General features: G+C 48.3%; 1 protein-coding gene across 2 annotated transcripts in view; it reads left to right on the forward strand.

Moving 5' to 3' along the window:
- Positions 1 to 13638, forward strand: part of Abtb3 (ankyrin repeat and BTB domain containing 3) — a 269082-nt gene extending 255444 nt beyond the window's left edge. For both annotated transcript variants that reach the window (XM_052165691.1, XM_052165693.1), the window contains 4 exons: positions 2142 to 2223; positions 6533 to 6601; positions 9805 to 9918; positions 12383 to 13638. In XM_052165691.1, coding sequence (XP_052021651.1) covers positions 2142 to 2223; positions 6533 to 6601; positions 9805 to 9918; positions 12383 to 12592 — 475 coding nt within the window. In that variant the 3' untranslated portion in view covers positions 12593 to 13638. The remainder of the gene's footprint in view (positions 1 to 2141; positions 2224 to 6532; positions 6602 to 9804; positions 9919 to 12382) is intronic.
- Positions 13639 to 19768: the final 6130 nt, after the last annotated feature.

Here is a 19768-nt window from a genome sequence, read left to right on the forward strand (position 1 = left end):
AGTGTGTCTGTGACTCTTGTTGTTACCGTTCCTTTTCTTTTCGGAGACAAAGCTCGTGTAACTCGAGAAGTCATGGAACTCACTGAGTAGCACGGTTGACCTTGAATTTCTGATCCTTCTGCCTCCACAGTCCTAGTATGCTGGGATTACAGAGACGCACCAGTATGCATGATTTATTTGGTACTGGGGGTTGTCCCCAAGGCCTCATGAATGCCAGGCCCCTCTGTACCAACTGAACAGCCACATCCCTAACCGATCCGCTGCTTTATGAAGTCTAGTGTGGTATTGTCACTGGGCTACTAGGACATTTTCTCAACATCAGAGATCCCGGAGTACAGGGTACCTCTTCATTCAGCCTAGACACCCTCTTGTCCTGGCAGAGCTCTGCACCAGGGGTAAAAGTGTGTGAGCAGATGCCCTCGGCAGCTGACAACTTCTCCCGTGGCAGCCTCAAGAGGCCCACTCTCCAAACGTGAGAGAATAGATTTGCTACAAGCCTCCAAAATGGAAGAGCATCAAACTTGCTTTTTTCCTTAACTGTGCAGTTAGCCCGTGAGAATTCCATGGAGAGGAAGCAAGCTGGAACACAGCCTAGCAGTATCGCGTCCTATGAAGCTCCGAGTTCTGTCCCCAGGGGAGGGAGGAAGGGAAGATGCATCGCCTCCCCTAGCCCTATGGCCGGCATCTCTTATGACTGGGTCTCAGTGCATCTGGAATATGTACAGGGGGCAGAGGGTGTGGTCTGTGCTGGGGTGATGGCTGGCACACCTGACAGAGACAGGAGGGGAGCAGAAGTACCCGCCTAGGGTGAGGATTCTGGCAGTGCATCTAGAGAAGCCCCTCTTGGAGTTTGCTCAGGGAATGATCACGCATGAGCATCTGTCTCCTGTGTACCCACGAGAAAAACAAACCCCAGGCATCTGCTTTGCAGCCACAAGAAAACTGAGCCTTCCACGTGGGTTTTTGATTGGTGCCACCAGACAAGCAGGTCCACGGTGTGCTGGTGTCTGATGCTTAGTGTTCTTCTTGGTAACTGTGGCCCTGGGGGTTTTACTCCTGAGGGAAGCTGAGGAGGGGAGCAAGGGTAGAACACAGCTGCCTGTTTTATTTATTCTTTTTCAAACCTGTTCTCATCCTGAAGGGGAAAGAAGTTAAAGAAAATAAAAGAGGCAGCTTGGCCTATTCTCTTTAAAACCCCATTCTTTGCCTGAATCTCTGAATCAGTGTGTCCCACTAATAGGGTCGCTATAGCCCAGAGACTTTGCATAAAACACCAAGACCTATGGTCACCCACGGGGACTCCCTCTCTTCCCAGGTCAGCAAGCGTACTGGCTGGTTGTGTGTATTAACTTGACAAAAACTAGAGTCATCAGAGAGGAAGGAGCCTCAGTTAAGGAAATGCCTCCATGAGATCCAGCTGTAAGGCATTTTCTCAGTTACTGATTAATGAGGGAAGACCCAGCCCCATTGTGGGTGGGTGGGTGGTACCATCCCTGGTCTGGTGGTCCCAGGTTCTATAAGAAAGCAGGCTGAGCAAGCCATGGGAAGCAAGCCAGTAAGCAGCACGCACCATGGCCTCCCCGTGAGCTTCTGCCTCCAGGTTCCTGCTGTGTGTGAGTTCCTGTCCTGACCTCCTTCTGTGATGAACAGCAATGTGGAAGTGTAAGCCGAGTTAACCCTTTCCTCCCCAACTTGCTTTTGGAGCATGGTGTTTTCATCACAGCAACAGAGACCCCAACTAAGACAGCAAGTGTGGGTTTAATGCTCTTGGGGGCTTCGTGCCTCACCAAAACCTAAGTTCCTACTCCTCTAGAGCAAAGCTTGAACACCGGAAAGGCCTGGAAATGACACCTGGGCACCAGAGAAGAGGGAAGCCAGGACAGATGCGCAGAATAGACAGACACCTGCGGAAGCCATCCTGAGGAAGTGCCAGGAAGCAGAGCATCCATTCCTTCCCAGAGCCAGTTTGGGAAAGAATATGAGCTCCAGGCGGTGTTCTAAAGCTTTGAACGAAGACACTAACAGCTATAATCCATCTGTGTTTTAGAGCAGGATCCAGAGATTTCTGACATAAGGAGAGTCAGCCTGGGTAAGCCACAGGGGTGTGGATGAGTCTTTTGATGTCTCTCTGTGTTATTCAGGTTCAAGGCCCTCCTCTCCAGCAAGCCAACAAATGACAACACCTGCATAGAGATTGGCTACGTGAAGTACCCCATTTTCCAGGTAAGCCCTGGGTAGCCTTCATCCCTTCATCCTGGGTAGCTCCTAACACCCCACCCAGGACACCCCTGGCTGTGCAGCTGGCACCTGCACTTCCGGCTCCGCTACTCCACCCCTCCCACACCATCCCTGTACCAAGCAAGACCAGTGCTTGCTACCAATCTTGGGCTGGGGGAAGGGAGCCCAGTGGTAAAGGACTCTCTCTCTCTCTCTCTCTCTCTCTCTCTCTCTCTCTCTCTCTCTCTCACACACACACACACACACACACAAAGACTCATAAGTCTAGAGGGAGAGGGAATATCTTGAAGCACTAGTCAGCCACGGTACACCGTGGCTTGTGTACAAAAGAGAACACCCTTTTCCGAGGAATGTACTATAACAGCTCAGACCCAGGACGCTGGGGCAGGGTTAGGGATGGAGAAGGTCAAGCCAAAGCTGGGAGACTCAGAACGAGGCTTTGGGCTTGAGAAGGAGGTTAGACCATTCCAGACAGAGAGAAGAATGCATGTGAAGGACTTAAATGATGTGTCCAGCCAGGTTAGCGAAAGCAGAACCTGTGTCCAGCCTGTCTGGTGGCCCAGTGCAGGGACTCCATTCTGAGATGGTCTTTCTACAGCAAAAAGACAGAAATCCTGTTTCCTCTGCCTCCAGAACACACCGGCATTGCCTCCAGAGCTTTGAAAATGCCCCCTGGATATCCAGCCTGTAACATCAGACCCATAAAATCAGGATCTCAGAGCAGGTCCCAACCTTGGGCACACTGAGGCTGCCCCCTCCTTCCTTGTCATCAAGAAGCCAGACACTCTACCCAACCGTATGCTGGCGGTTTCCCAAATGCCCCGGAGATTCTTGGGATGGCTGTTAAAACAGGAAACACATTAAATGAGAACTCCTAGGCACACCCTTACTGCCTGGCTTTCAGGCAGGAGACTTCACATTTCTGACAAGGGCCTCTAATGCTGATGGGCCCAGGCTTCCAAACCTGAAGGCTAATGCTGTCCTTGTGCCCTTTGACCCTTCCAAACGCCCCTGCCAAGAGCTCTTGGAAGGGCATGGCCCAGGTTCCCACAGCTGCCCTGTAGGAGAGCAGAGATTCAAACTAAACCCCGTTCCACTGTTTTCTCACATCCTTGGGAACCTGAGTCAGCTCTGGAATCACCTAAGCATGCAGAAAGAATCTATGACCTGTTAAAGGAGGATCGTGAACTGAAGGCAGGAAAAAGAGCACGCATGAACGTGTGTGTGTGTGTGTGTGTGTGTGTGTGTGTGTGTGTATGTGTGTGTGTGTGTGTATGTGTGTGGTGTGTGTGTGGTGTGTGTGTGTGTGGTGTGTGTGTGTGGTGTGTGTGTGTGGTGTGTGTATATGTGTGTGTGGTATGTGTGTATGTGTGTATATCTGTGTGTGTATGTGTGTGGTGTGTGTGTGTGTGTGGTGTGTATATGTGTGTATATTGTGTGTGTGTGTGTGTGGTGTGTGTGTATGTGTGTATATCTGTGTGTGTATGTGTATGTGTGTGTGGTGTGTGTGTGTGTGGTGTGTATATGTGTGTATATGTGTGTGTGTGTATGTGTGTGGTGTGTGTGTATGTGTGTGTGTAGATGTGTGTGGTGTGTGTGTGCGTGTGTGGTATGTGTATATGTGTGTGTGTGATGTGGCATGTGTGTGTGTGGTGTGTGTGTGCATACGTGTGGTGTGTGTATGTGTGTGTGTGGTGTGCGTGTGTGTGTGTGTGTGTGTGTGTGGCATGGCGTGTGTTTGCGTCTGTGTGTGTGTGTGTGAGCGTGCATATGCATGTGTGTGGGTGTGTGGGGTGTGTGTGTGGGGTGTGTGTGCACACGCACACACCAAGAAGTATTCTGGGACTGGTCAGCCTGGCCCTCACTGGGACGGCTCCAGTAATAAGAACCTGGCTCACGAAGCCCCTCAGTAAACGGTTGCCCAGTGGGCTTGTCTTCAGAGTCCTGCATGGGAAAGGCTGGCCTCAGATGGATCCCCGGGCCTGTAATTGCTTCCGATGGGGAAAGTTCGCTGGCCACATTAGTTTCAAGTTCCTGTTATGGAAACGGAGATTTATCAGGCCCTGGGGACTTGTCTGTGTCCCTGCCCATTCCCCATAAAAGAAAGTAACCTTCATGTGTGGCTCAGAATAGGCCAAAGAAGGCCGAATCCAACCCAGAAGGGGGCTCCCAGAAGCCCGTGAGCTTTACTCACTCCTGTAAATATTGGCAGAGGAGTTTTTAATAATTGGCACTGCCCTGTGTTTTCTCTCTCACGACTATTTAATATCACGTGTGTACAAAAGCCAGCCCCCCTAGGTCACACCTGGATAGCCTCTCTCAGGCTGCAAAGGTCCCTGCCTCACACAGGTTGGTAGTCGCCAAGAAAAACAGTTCCATGTGCTGGCCCTGTGGCCTGCTAAGGGCTTGTTGCACCCACTTGGAGGAAATGCTTACACGTGCAGAGTTGCACTGGCGGGGGCTGGGACGTCCGATTTAAGCTCCATTAGGCCCAATCTTCCTCTGCCTCAGCAGCAGTTCCAGCCTGTGGCTCAACCTTGAACAAATGAGACAACGCGTGTGACAGATAGGAAGGTGCTTTATAAATGCAGAGCCTGTGCTGGGGGCGGGGTAGACATTACGGTGCTGCCTCTTGTTGTTATTGGCTTGGCCTTTATAAGGAAGGTACTGGAGCAATCAATTGATTTTAATAAAACCAGTAGCCCAGTGCTGACTGACGGTATTCCCACACGTATAAGCTCCTCTCCCTAAGGTGAGAGTGGGGGAGGGGACCAGTGCAACATTATTTCCCAAGGCCTAGACAATGTCACCGCCTCTCTACCAGGCAGCCGGACCCAGAAACCCCAAGTCAGTATAAGGGAGACTTAGACACGGGAGACTTGTTATGTCTAACGTGTTCACATGGTGAGGTGTGGCTGCAGTCCCAGCACTTGGAAGATGAGGCAGGAGGATTGCCATGAGTTCTAGGCCAGTCTGAGAATACCAAGTGAAACCCTTTATCCAGATGATGATGATGATGGTGGTGGTGGTGGTAGTGATGATGATGGTGTGTCTGTGTGCCAGGCACTATACTAGGCACAGAAATACAGTGAGTGAGAGACCTCTGTACTCTCAGATGACTGTAAAGACACTTCAGTTGCAGATAAGCTGGGAGACATGACCAGGTTCCGGTAGAGGCAAGAGAGGAGGGCAGTGCACATAGAAGACACACCCCAGGGCGAATGTGGTGACACCCACTTGTAATCCCAGTACTCAGGACGTGGAGGTACGGGGAATGCGAGTGAGAGGCTAGCCTGGACTACATGGCAAGTTGTTTGTTCATGGTGAGATCTGTCCCAAAACAAGCAAGTGATCGAACAAACCAACTGAATTCTGTTAAAGATCTGCTTAACTGAAACGTGCAAACTGGGTAATTCCACAGGCTGTCCCGGCCAGCAGTGGGGGAGACAGAACTGTCTGCTAATTGGTAGTTTAAGAGTGTTAAACATTTCCCAAAATTGGTGTTTTAGTGTGTGTGTGTGTGTGTGTGTGCATCACACACACAATTGGATATACCATGGCACATTTGAAAAACAATTTTACTATGGAGGTAGTTTGTACCACAATGGGATCCCAACACAGGTTGTGACCAGTCTGCAGATTTTGCCAACCCGGTTGCCAAGGCTCCGGGCAGGTAAAGCCGGTCATGTGGAAGGAAGGGCAGTTGAAAATGGAGATCCTGGGGCAAATGGGACTGTGTGTGCATCTCGTGCAAAAGAACCCTTGGCTGTCAAGTAAAACATACACAAAATTCAGATACACCCATGGTATTCAGTCACTCAGGGCACACCCATTTGCAAAACTCTGTCATTTGGGACACGCTTCAGACACTGGAAGTCACATGACAAGGGGCAGCCCTGCTTGGACCATTCATAACACCACGGTGACATTCCAAACCCTGGACCCCTTATGGCTTCCTCTGGAGTCTTGTCAGCTTGTCATAAGGGACTTGGCTCCCGGAGTGGCCGTCTGGGACTTCAGGAAACTCTCTAAGTTGTGTCACCTGCACAGCCTGACTGGATGACCCGGGTGATTCAGCTGTCATGAGCTGTCATGAGCTCAGCTGGTTTCATTTGACCCTGTGAATAAACATGGAGGCAGGACCTGGAACCATGAGGATCACGATTTCAGGGTGTCGTCCGGGAACCTGTCCAAATGTCCCCCATCAAGTAGAGTGATGTTTAGGGTGGTGTGACGGCTTCCGACAGAACTGTGTCCTACTGAGGTTTTGTTCACTGTGTCTTATTCCTTCCAGCTGGTCATGCAGTATCTCTACTACGGTGGCCCAGAGTCTCTTCTCATTAAAAACAATGAGATCATGGAGGTAAGGAGACCTTTGTGGGTTTAGCTACCCCAGTCCCTTCTCTCTGGCTTCAGACTGTTGGCCCAGCCGGGCTCTGTGATAGTCCCTGACTCTGTGGTCCTCCCAAACAAGGCAGCTGCTTCTCCAGGAAGGCCTCCCCTTGAATATTGGCTGTACCAGGAGCCCTAGGTGGAAACCAGTTTTAACTGGCTTGTGAGGTGCAAGTTTGAGAGGTGAGATGGGGGACCACCTGCGCTGGCACGCATGGACCTCGACAGCACCATGGGGAAGTATCCTAAAGATCATCCTCTCTCTTGTGGTTGCTAAGAGAATTACACCCATGAGAAGCGTACCCGCTGTTCTCCATGCCTCCACCCCTACACGGTCCCACCCCAGCTTCTGCTCCCTCTGCACCTGACTCCCCATTGTATCCCCCTCTCCAGAGCCAGATCGCCGAATGCATTTTCCTAAATCAAAGTCAGGCACTAGCTGGGCATGGTGGCACACACCTGAATCCCAGTACTCTCCGCGTAGAGACAAGTGGATCTCTGAGTTGAAGGGCAGCCCTGTCTAAATGGGGAGTTCCTGGCCAACCAGGGCTAAGTGATAAGATCCTAATAATAATAATAATAATAATAATAATAATAATAATAATAATTAATAATAATAATAATAATAATTAGTTAAGTAACTTTTTTAGAAGCTGAAAGTTTAGTGCCAGAACCTTTCAGCCCAAATTCTGGGTTGCATAAGGGCTCTGCCTCATCTAATCTGTGGGGCCTTGGGTGGCATATTTGACCTAGCTAGCTTCCGTTTTCTCTCCTGGAAATGGCCATGGTCTAGAGGATTTTACAAACATCTGTTTTAGAAGATTCTTAGCCACCTTTGGCCAAGGAGAGAGCTATAGGGCTTGGCAGCCATAAGTGCCCAGTTTGTCCTATCTCCACTGCCCTCTGCTTACCCTCCCACACCCACACCCACACCCACACCTACACCCACACCCACACCCACACCCTGGGAAGCCTGTCTCTCCGGACCCCTCTCGTCTTGTCCTCCACAGGACCAGGCAGCTTTTTTTTGTTTTGTTTTGTTTTGTTTTGTTTTGTTTTGTTTTGTTTTGTTTTGTTTTTCCAGACAAGGTTTCTCTTGTGTAGCCCTGGCTGTCCTGGAACTCACTCTGTAGACCAGGCTGGCCTCAAACTCAGAAATCCGCCTGCCTCTGCCTCCCAAGTGCTGGGATTACAGGCGTGTGTCACCACCGCTGGGCTTTTATAGGCAGCCTTTATAAACATTTTTTTTATCTTTCTTTTTATTGAAAAGGGAAGTAAAAACACTTTATGATAAAAGTAAAGATTTACATGGAAAATATTTCAGATTAAATAGAAGAGATACATAGAAAAACACGTTAAAATTGACAATTTCCATGGAAAATTAAAGAGTAAAGTGGTAGACATGTGAAACATTGCTAAATTAATTAAAATATGAAATAGAAACATTTTATGATAGAATTGAAGATTTACATGGAAAATATTTATGATAAAATTGTAGAAAAATGTAGAAAAACATGTTAGAATTGAAGATTATCATGGAAAATTTTATATAGATATAATAATGGTAGCATAAAAGTATAAAGTAAACATTTTAAATCTTTCTTTCTACATTTACTACATTTACTAGTTTGTTAAAGAGGCTGGATAAACAGGCAGGTGAGGGTCCACACAGCCACCTCAGAACCCAAGTTCTGTGGAGTTGAAATGCGCTGCCTTCCCAGGACAGGGACGTGTTCACCTGCCCAGCATCCCTCGGAGCCGATTCCCTGAGAGACTTTATGTAGGTAAATAAATTCACATGTGAATCACAGCCAGCCATGATGTTTCATGTTGTAATTCCAGAACCTGGGAGGGATTCGAGGCCTACCAGGAACAGACAGCAAGCCCAGGCCAGCCAGGGCTACTTAGTGAGGCTGTGTCTCAAAAAAAGAAGAAAAGCCGGGCAGTGGTGGCACATGCCTGTAATCCCAGTACTCTGGGAGGCAGAAGCAGGCAGATTTCTGAGTTCGAGGCCAGCCTTGTCTACAGAGTGAGTTCCAGGACAGCCAGGGCTACACAGAGAAACCCTGCCTCGAAAAAACCAAATCCAAAACAAAACAAAACAAAACAAAAAAAACAAAACAAAAACAGAAGAAAGAAACAAATACAAGAAAGCTTAGGATAAACCCGGCTTTGCTCCCTCACACTTGGGGAACCATAGCTCCTCCTCTCCAGAGCCTGTCATTTCAGTGCACTTCAGGGAGCCTTCCATGGCCCAGAGCTGACCTCGGTGGGGCTGGGAGTGGCAGTGGCCCCGTGGGGTGAAGAACCTGACCTCCTGGACTGACGAGGGAGGCAGGACTGAAATAGCTTCTAGATAGGAAGTACCATAAGGAAGAAGAAGGGGTAAGGGGGAGGTCCCTGAGGTAGGGAGACAAAGAAAGACCCTCTGAGATGTGACATCAGAGTGGAGACCCAGAGAACACAGTCCATGGGGGAGTCACAGTGATATCCACCTTGCTCATAAGTATCAATCAATCATATCCCCTCCTCCTTGCTAGATGTGATTTGGGGCATCTGGGGTTCACCTGCTATAACAGGTATGTCAGCGATTCACTTCAGCACACATTACTCTTACCCACAGTTAACTTGCCTAACTAGGGCCTGTCCCTCTGGTGTCACCTTACGCCTGCAGTATGCTCCAGTCATCCCTACTTCCTGACCCTCAACCGGGCACCCTGTGGGCTGCGGCTATATGCATTGCTTTGCTATTGCTGTGTCAAAACACTCTTGACTAAGGCGACTTGGAGAAGAGAAGCTTTATTTGGGCTTGCAGACCCAGAGGGATAAGAATTCATGTTACTGACGTGGAGATGGCGGGACAGGGGGCAGCCGTGGTGGCTGGAGCAGCAGCTGAGAGCTCACAGACAGGAAGTAGAGGGAGCCACTAGGAGTAGGGAGAGGCCTTGAGCTCTCCAAGCCTGCTTCCTGTGGTGTGCACCCTCCAACAAAGCCTCGCTTCCTAAACTGTCCCCCAGACAGTGTCATCAACTGGGGACTGTGTGTTTGAATTCCTGGGACTATGGGGAACATTTCTCACCCACACCATAGTCACAGACTACTGTCACTCAGAGTCTTGCTGGTCTTTCTTCTGCCCCTTCCCTACCGCTAACAGGCTCTTTTTATGGATTCTAGCTTCTGTCTGCCGCTAAATTTTTCCAGCTGGAGGCTCTGCAGCGACACTGTGAGATTATCTGTGCAAAAAGCATCAATACTGACAACTGTGTGGATATCTACAGCCATGCCAAGGTGGGTCTCTCCTTGATGCCAAAGCTGGGCTTGCGCACCCAAGACCATCCTGTGTTATGTGGCTTGGGACTAAACTCTGGGCCTTAGCACATCTTAGCCAGTTGTTTCTGCTCTTCAGTTACGCCCCGAGCCATGGGGCTTTCTTTCCCGCCTCAGATATGCCATCTTCTCCACCTCCTTTCTTTCTAGAACACTAGAAGGTAAGCCAGGTGACAGTGGTCTCTAAGAGTGTCATTTACTCTGCAGTGACAAGAATCACATCACAGACTCTGCCGGACTGGGCTCTCAACTCTGTCTCCTAATCAGGTTCTAGCTGATGTCTCTTCGATCAAATGATCTAGAAGAGAAGATTTTAGAAGAGCAGGCCTCAAAATGTGGTCTCCAACTCAGCAGCAGGCGAAGGGAATTTATTAGGAAATCACACCCCAGATATATCAAACCAGAAACATGGAAGGCGGGAGGTTATTCCTAGGAAGTCACATCTATTAAGTCAAAAACTTGGGGGCAAGGAGTGTTCCTGATTCCAATGAAATCAGTTCAAGTGTATGTTAATTATCTTTCTGTTGCTGATAAAAACACCACAACCAAGGCAGTTTCTAGAAGGAAGGGGTAGTTTGGGCTTTCGGTCCCGGTCCAGTAAGAGTCTGTCATGGTAGGGAGGCATAGCCACAACAAGAAAAAACCATGGCAGGAGCAGGAAGCTGAAAGTTCACATCTTCATGAAGCGAAGAAAATGGATTTGAATTGGCATGAGCATTTAATCCCCTCCATCCAGGCTGTACCCTCCAAACCTTTCCAGCGTGCCACCAACTGGGAGCCAAGTGTTCCAATGCCCCAAACTGTGACTCATGCAAACTATGCAAGCTACCACTTTCCTTCCTGTCTCTGGGAGACACACACACACACATACACACACTCACACACATTCACACACTCACACATACACACTCACACACACACACACACAACTCATATATATACACACAGCCACACACTCACACATGCACACTCACACAGCCACACATACACACACATACACACACTCACACATGCACACACTCACACACATTCACACACTCACACATACACACACTCACACATACACAGACACACTCACACATACACACACTTACAAACATTCACACACATTCACACACTCACACATACACACTCTCACACACATACAACTCACATATACACACACATAGCCACACATACACACACTCACACATGCACACTCACAAACACACACACACACACACACTCATATTCACATGATTTTCTGGTTAGTGTGGAGTATACCCAAATTTAGTTCCTAAGGATCTAAACATTTGTTTTCTTTTTGAGAGAGTCACTATCTAGCTGGCTTTGAACTCTCCATCCTTCTGATTTGACCCTGAAGACTGAAATTTTTACCTGTACCCTCAACTAAGCAGTATTTGTCTTCATCTTAAACGGGTTATTTTGCGTAATAGCACTACCCAGAGAGACCTTCTATGCTCAGGAAGAGAACCAGTGTCTTCCTCCCTTCCTCTCCTCCTTTAACTGTGGTCATTTGAATCGCCCCGGAAAGCTGCCTCCGTGGTAGCTTTCTGTGGCTTTTCACTTTGACTGAATCCTGTCCATATCCTACGAGTCCTTAGCACATATCGTCAGCAGCACATGCCTGATGTAACTATGAAAGCTGATACCATGTGAGTCCCAGCAGGGAATATAGGCCAAGAACCCCTGTGACAGACAGGGGAGCAGCCTCCCACAGTACACCCTCTGCTGTGACAGACGTTACGTCAGCTTCCACTTCCAAGGTTCCCATCCCGGAGTAGTTCCAGTGTCAACATCTCCCATTTAGGATATTTGCATGTGGGAGAGGTCGGGGTCAGCTGCCTCCTGCTGTGTGTACACTGCTTCCCTCAGCCATGGACAGTGCAGCCTCAACAGATGATTCCCCAGCCACCGGGATTCTTGTATGGAGAGATTGTGTACTAAGAAGCAGAGAGGTACCAGTTGCTTAAACAGCCAAGGTCCAAATGTTCACAAGGACCTCCGCAGCATCTCCTCTGTGCTTCAGGGAACCACTTGAGACAGCTATGGCATTTAGACAGAGGAGAACCCTGGCCCGTCAATGTGCGGGTTAGCATCTCTTCTTCCCAGACGCTGTAGTGTTTTAGATTATTCTAAATATAAATGTTTCATGTCTTTTATTTGGGAACTAAATAACGTAGAAATAGCCATTTCCTAAACAGTGGCCGTAGGCCACCTCACCCATTCTAAAGTTCAGAAAGGTGATTGGATTTGCACAAGGCCAGAGGTAAAAAGAAGGGACTTCAGCCCTTGGAGTGGGAGCCACAAAGCCACAGCCTGGGACTGGGAGGATGGGACTGACAAAGCCTCAGGCTGGTGTAGCTGAGTGCACGTTCGCCATCTTTCTGTCAGTAACCACCTGCTCCCTTTCCTCTCCCCACAGTTCCTGGGGGTGACGGAGCTCTCGGCGTACTGTGAAGGCTACTTTCTTAAAAATATGATGGTCCTCATTGAAAACGAAGCGTTCAAGCAGCTCCTGTATGACAAAAATGGCGAAGGGGCGGGGCAGGATGTGCTTCTGGACTTACAGAGGACGTTGGCCATTAGGATTCAGTCCATCCACCTGTCGTCTTCCAAGGGTTCTGTGGTATGAGATGCCCCCCACGTGGCAACGCTTCCCAGGAGCAAGGTTTCTGGCTCCCTCCCACACTGGCACCACAAAAACACACAAATGGTTCCTGGTGTCTGTCTGTACTGGGCCAAGGAGCTGCCCTCCACTGCCTCAGCTACTTGCCGGTCAGTGAACTTGGCTTCCGTGTGCTCCCGAGTGAAGAAACTTCCATGCGTCTGCAGGTTAGACTATAGCAGAAGCCAGAACCTGCAGGCCAACTCAGAGTAGCCAAGAGACCTCCAATGCCCAGGAGCCATGGACACCTACTGCCCAGGACCATGACCTAAAAGACGGACCGAGGCTTAAAGATCCCTCTGCTTCCTGGTTGACTGATGAAAAACTCAGTAGTGTGACCTTGAAAAGCATCCCGTCACCTGCGAGTGACCTTAGAGGCTAGACTTGCTCAGGCATCAGCCATGGTGGCTAGTTGTTAATGCTGCTGTCCAGCATGAGGAGATCGCATGGCTGATTTTTAGGGGTGGGAACTTTTTAAAAAATGTCCATGTATAGGAAACGCAGAGAGGTCTGGTAGTTTCGAATATATTTCTAAAAGTTTAGCAGTTCATTTTCAACTGAATCTGTGTTTAGGAAATCTGTGTTTGGGGTTCTTTTCGTTTGTTTTTAGACAGAGAGTTGTGGGTCCATGCCGTGTAAACGTGCATCTGACAAATTCCTGCTGATACTATCCGAGGACATGTATTCCTGCCTTAGTGATTCGATTATGGTTCCACAAAAGAGGTGCACTGCCAATTGTCTCTAACTATCTCAAATCCAATAGTTGACAATAACCTGCATGCTGATTGCGGTTTGGGGGTGAGACTAGGGGACCCCCACATAACAAAACATGCATTTGCATGGACCTAACCTGTACAACATCCTGTTTGTGCTTTGTTTTCTTTTGCCAAAGTAAGATACGTTCTCTCGCTTCTTGCTAAAAGCCCATTTGGTGAAACAAACATATCTGTTTCTTTTCCTGATCATGAATGGCTCTGGGGATACTTTTGCAGAAACATGTTCATTTCTGATCCTGAACGGGGGTGGGGGGGTGGGGGAGCACGTCAGAGAATCTACTATTAATCTCAGAGCTTTTATCTGTATTCTCAGAAGATGTTCATAGTTTGTAACTAGCCAGAGAGTATGACTAATGTTAGATTATTTTTAAAGAAGAAAAGTGTAAGATAGGCTTGACGCTTTCTGGATTCTGAGAGTGCGCAGTCTACAATTATCTATGATGAAAGTTTATATTGACAGGGTTGTGTTTACTCTGCCATATAATATATATACATAGATGTATATATATATGCGAAAGAGATTGGTAAAGTACCACAATACTCCAAATAATTCTTGAGTTGCAGCCTTTTTTTTCTCCTTGTCCTTTATTTTTAATCCTAGATGCATTAAGGTTAAAGCTAGGAGAATGGCTTTTGTCTTTTGGGGTGGCCAAGTTTTGTTGATACCCCCATTTCCTAGCATGATTTTGGGAAGTTGTGCCAAACCCTAGAGTCCAAAGGAACCTTTGCCTGTCATCCTACTCCCTCGGCACCTGTCAGGGACTCAGGTTGAGTCTTGTTTCATGGGTGTGGTGTGCAGGGAACCCAGTTTGGGTCTGTCTACAGCATCAACTCCTGTGTGATGCAGATCCCCGAGGCCTCTCTCTTCCACGTAGTCATCCATGAGCCTACCCAGCCCTACCATTAAATGAGGATGGCAGCAACTGCTTGAGGTGACAACCAAGTCACAGACACACAAGGGTGACACACTGCCACTTGCCTTCTGGGGTGCTGCTGTCCAAGCTAGCTGGTTCTCTGTGGATGTCTAATGCTCTCTGGATCTCTGGGTCTGTACATTGGTAACGCCCGCCTAGGCTTCTGTTCAGTTTGGTGTGCTTTCCCTGCCATTAAAAGGAATTCTTTCCCACAGTTTGCAGCCTCTTTATGGTACATGGGAGTGCTTCCTCCCTCGACGCCTGCCTGGGCTCGCTCAGCTAGGAGATCAGAATGCAGCTCTGCAGACCATGAGGAGGATAGGAATGGTACCACAGAGAGGACAGGGGACAGGATGCGTGCCGAGTGGGTGCAAAGGTCTGTAATCACCTCTGAGTGACTCTCCAGGTTTCCTTTCCATAAGTATATCCACCCTGGCCACCCCAGTGGTACCTCTGGTCTACAGTGGAGATCTTGCCTGTGGGAGCCAAGTTCTGGATGTTCTCAGTGTTCCCTGGTGACACTCTGAGGAACAGAAGATAAGAAAATTACAAGTCTTAGGCCATCGAGATGGCTCAGTGGCTAGCCCACAGTGGCGGTACATGCCTTTAATTCCAGCACTTGGGAAACAGAGGCAGGTAGATCTCTGAATTTGAAGCCAAGTCTACATAGTTCTAGGACAGCTGAAATTACATCATACCTATCATTTAAAAAAAAAAAGGGAGGGGGGCTCAATGGTTATATGTACTTACTGTGCAAGGCTAGAGACCTAAGTTTGATATCTAGATCTCATGGAAAGGTGGAAGGAGAGAACAGACTCCACAAAGTTGTTCTCTGACCTCCACACAAGTGTTATGGCACTACAGCTCACACTACACACAGGCACACACACACACACTAAACCTTAGTTCTTTTGAAATTTGTCTTTAAAGGCAAGGCTCTTGAGTGTGGTGCTATGCCTATCATCCCAGCACACAGGCAGCAGAGGCAGAGGATTGATACAAGTTCAAAGCCAGCCTGATCTATGTAGTAAATTCTACATCAGTCAGGGATACATGTCATTAGGGTTGCTATTGCTTGAATGAAACATCATGACCAAAACAAGTTGTGGAGGAAAGGGTTTATTTGGCTTACACTTCTTCCTTGAAGGAAGTCAGGACAGGAACTGGAGGAACACTGGTCAAGGACCTGGAGGCGGAGGCTGATGCAGAGGCCATGGAAGGGTGCTGCTTACTGGCATGCTCCTCTTGGTTTGCTCAGACCTGCTTTCTTAACCTCTGAGTTATCTCTCTAGTCCCTCAGTCTGCTTTTTTACAGAACCCAGGACCACCAACCAAGGGACAGCACCACCCACAATGGGCTGGGCCATCCCCACCGTCAGTAATTAAGAAGTTACCCTACAGGCTTGCATACAGCTTGATCTTATGGCGGTGGTTCCTTAATTGAAGAATTAATTAATCCCTTAAGGATTAATTAATTATTGAATCCTCCTTTCAGATAACTCTAGATTGTGTCAAGTGGACATAAAACTAAGCAGGACATATGGCCGTCTTGAAAACGAGAAGAAGCAAGAGGAAAGGGAGGCTAGGAATGTGCCTGCTTCCCAAGATGGGCATGGGTAGATAGATGCCCCTTCACAGGGAGTGGGGAGGTCATCATTCCTGAAGTCAAACCAAGTCCCAGTTGGTGGGTTCTGCTGCCTAGCCTGGTCCAGCCCAGGACCCATGAATCTGGTTTCCCTTGGTAATCCACAGAGCTGCACCATAGATCTTTTCATGTGGCTGTAACAAATCACCTGACAAGGACTTTAATGGAGGAAAGGTTTATCTGGGCTCACAGTTTGAAGGGCTCATTCCATCATGGAAGGAAAAACATGACAATCGGAGGCCAGCTGGTCACATTGCATCTACAGTCTGGAAGCAGATAGCCAACTGGAAGTGGGACCAGGCTGTAAACTGCCAAGGCCCACCTCAAGTCACCCACCCATATCTCACACATTCGACCTTCCCAAACACTACAAGCTGCTGGAGACCAACGGTTCAAACATGAGCGTGGAAGACATTCTACTCAAACCACAACATTCTCCATAGCAGGAAGAGGCCAGCCTGCTTTGGCAAGCCCTTGGAGCATTCTGGGAACGAGCTGGTCTCACCTCCCATGACGACGGCTCGGTGGTCTCAGTAGGGGAGAGGGAACACAGCTGTGCAGGTCAGGTCAGGACAGAAGGTCCATCATGGCTGACATGCTTCTCTTTCTGCAGAGCCTCGGGGAATTGAGCTCAAGTCGTTCCTTTTCGCAAAATAAAGCGAGTTTTGTAGCAATCACCATTTTGTTGGTGTAACAGGTGACTTTGTCACTCGGTGAGGTCTATACAGAGCTCTCAGCATCTGAGGGACAGGAGAGGCGGCCCCTCTACCTCTCCTTCAGCAAAATGAAGACAAAGGCACCAATTTTGGCTTCTGGGCCCATTCCCAAGGTAACTGAGCATAAATATTACTATCCCTGAATAACATTCATCCTCCTTGAAGAAGCCAAACCCATTCTGGAAACCAGGTATGGGTGTCCACCACTGGCTAAAGTGGGAAACACACAGAACAGAGTTGGTTGGAGGGCCCTGGAATTCCGTGACACAGTTCATTCTGCATTCTGACCGTTGTGGGTTTCACAGTGACTTTTCATGTAAAGTCCGGGACAAAAAACGTCACTCCAGCTATGGTGGTGGTGGTGGGGGGTGTGTCATGAAAGAAGACCTTGTAGTGCATACAAGATTTAGTTAGGATTTCTATTACTGCGACAAAATACCATGACCAAAAAGCAAGTTCAGAAGGAAAAGGTTTGTCGGTTTATACTTCCACTTTGCTGTTCATCACTAAAGGAAGTCAGGACAGAAATTCAAGCAGGGCAGGAGCCTGGAAGTGGAGCTGATGCAGAGGCCATGGAGGGTGTTACTTATCAGCTTGCTTCCCAGGGCTTGCTCAGCCTGCTTTCTTATAGAACTCAGGACCACCAGCCCAGGGATGGCACCCCGCCCTGAGCTGGGCCCTCCCCAACTGATCACTAATTGAGAAAATGCTTTACAGCTGGATCTTATGGAGGCATTTCCTCAGCTGAGGCTCCTTCCTGTCTGATGACTCTAGCTTGTGTCAAGTTGACATAAAATCAGCCAGTACAAGGACTTGCCTTGATGCGTGTGGGCAAAGGGATGTAAGGGTAGCACTCCTAAGAACCTAGGCTCTGCTTTCAGAGTCCAGCACCTGCCCCTCTCTGTCCACCTTGAGTCACAGATGAAGGTTGCAGGAATGTTGCCTCCTTCCATGTCTCATGACCTTTCTGACCAGTACCCCATCAACCAGAGATCCTCAAAGACTGACAATCCTTTTCCTCGGTCCCTCTCAGGAATACACTTTTCTCTCCATCCTGGTTCTGACCCTGACTAATTCTGAAACTCTGGGAAGCTTATCAATGTGTCTAGTTTACATTTTCCTCTTGGGAAAATTTAGGCTTAAAGGATGTATCTCAGTTGCCAGAATGCTTGTCTAACATGCACCAAGCCCTGAGTTTTTATTCCCAGTTACCACATAAACCAGGTGCAGTGGTACACACCTATTTTCTTAGTTACGGTTTCTATTGCTATGAAGAGACATCCTGACCATAGCAACTCTTAAAAAGCCAAAGATTTAGTCAGGGCTGGGTTACAGTTCAGAGGTTTAGTCCACTATCATCGTGTTGGGAAGCATGGTGGCACAAAGTCAGACATGGCGCTAGAGAAGGAGCACAGAGTTCTACATCTGGATCCACAGGCAGAGACAGGGAGCCACTGGGCCTCACCTGAGCCTCTGAAACCTCAAAGCCCACCTCCAGTGACACACTTCCTCCAACAAGGCCACACCTCCTAATAACACCACTCCAGATGGACCTACAGGGACCATTTTCATTCAAACTACCACACCTACAGCCAGTAGTACTTGGGAATGTAGAAGCAGAAGGATCAGGAATCCAATATCATCCTTGACTACTAGTAAATGAGGCCAACCCAGGCTGCATGAGACAGGGTCTTGGAAAGAAGAAAGAAAGGTAAAAGAGAGAAAATGGAAAAGAGAGAGAAAATGCAGGTTTCACTATAATTAGCTGCCAGGGTTAGGATGAAGGCGTATGCCCTATGGGTTGCCTCATAGATAACAGCAGGAAGATGGCATTCCTAAGCTTCTAAAACCAAGCAGAGGGAAGAAGGGATTGACAATTTGTATAGGAAATACAACATTTAATACTTCTGCCCCTTGTTTCTAGAACTTCCTACAAAACTGATTCCCATGATGCCTCACAGTTTTCCAGGATTTACTGCTCATTTTAATGGATGTTGGGGGCCTCCCCCCAAACCGAATGTCTCGTTTATAACTCTTCTTCCCAGCACATGGCTTCATACAGTCAGTCATCAATCATTAGTTAGGCCAACGTAAGCAAGTCTGTTAAGCTTCCTTCCCTGCAAATATGGTATTTTCTGAAAATGTTTCAGGGATTCATTCATTCTTCCAAGATTAGTCAAGAAGGTGAGGATTATATTCGTGACTCCCACTGTGTTTGCATAAAAATTCCAGGCTCCACAAAAGACTAAAACAGGCCTTAACCCACCAGAGTCATCCGTCAGGCCAGCATTGGGAACCATAACTCTGTGGGCAAGGAGACGGGTAAGTCACAGCTCCTCAAACGATTCAGCACCAACCCCATATGTCCTTTGCTGCCTTTTGTACGGCCACTCAGCCCCTCCCTCTCCACTGAGAAACGGCCCAGATGCAACTCTAAAAAGCTTCTCTCTAACAGAATAAGCCAATTAAAACAGAAGTATAAAGGCAAGTTCACCGACCTCACAGGAGGAGGTCAGTGAAGTCACCGTGCAGACAGGGAGATGGGAGAACAGAGAAAGAGAGACAGCCTGCACACGGACGGACAGACAGAAGGACGGACGGACGGACAGGAAGGGGGAGCAATAGGGGAAGGGAGGGGGAGGGGAGGGGGGAAAGGGAGGAGAGAGGGGGGAGAAAAACAAAATCCAAAAAGACTAGATTATATAGGGAAGAACCTCTAGGGGAGAAGCCCAGCCCCCTGGGCCAAAACATTCTGAGTAGAAGGAGCTGTGCCTTGTAACAGGTAACTGAGGAATGCTGGGAGAACCTAGAGGTCAGGTCTGCTTTGGTATATCACCTCAGCCGATTGTCCCAGGTCTGAAACCCAGCTATCAGCTCTGGTCCTTCACTCAGCTAAGGCCCAGAGGCACGTGTCTCCTCCGGACAGGGCCTTCTCAGAAGCTGTTATAATCCCTGCTTTTTTTTTTTTTCCGCCCTGTTTAAAAATAACCCAGTAGATTTTGAACTTCCTGCTTAGGAAGAAAAAAATAGAACCTATACTCAGCAATCAAATTGCACTTTAGTTCCCATTCCTGATGAGGCATCCAGATAAC

Source organism: Apodemus sylvaticus, chromosome 20, assembly GCF_947179515.1.
Source record: "Apodemus sylvaticus chromosome 20, mApoSyl1.1, whole genome shotgun sequence".
NCBI classification, from domain to species: domain Eukaryota; kingdom Metazoa; phylum Chordata; class Mammalia; order Rodentia; family Muridae; genus Apodemus; species Apodemus sylvaticus.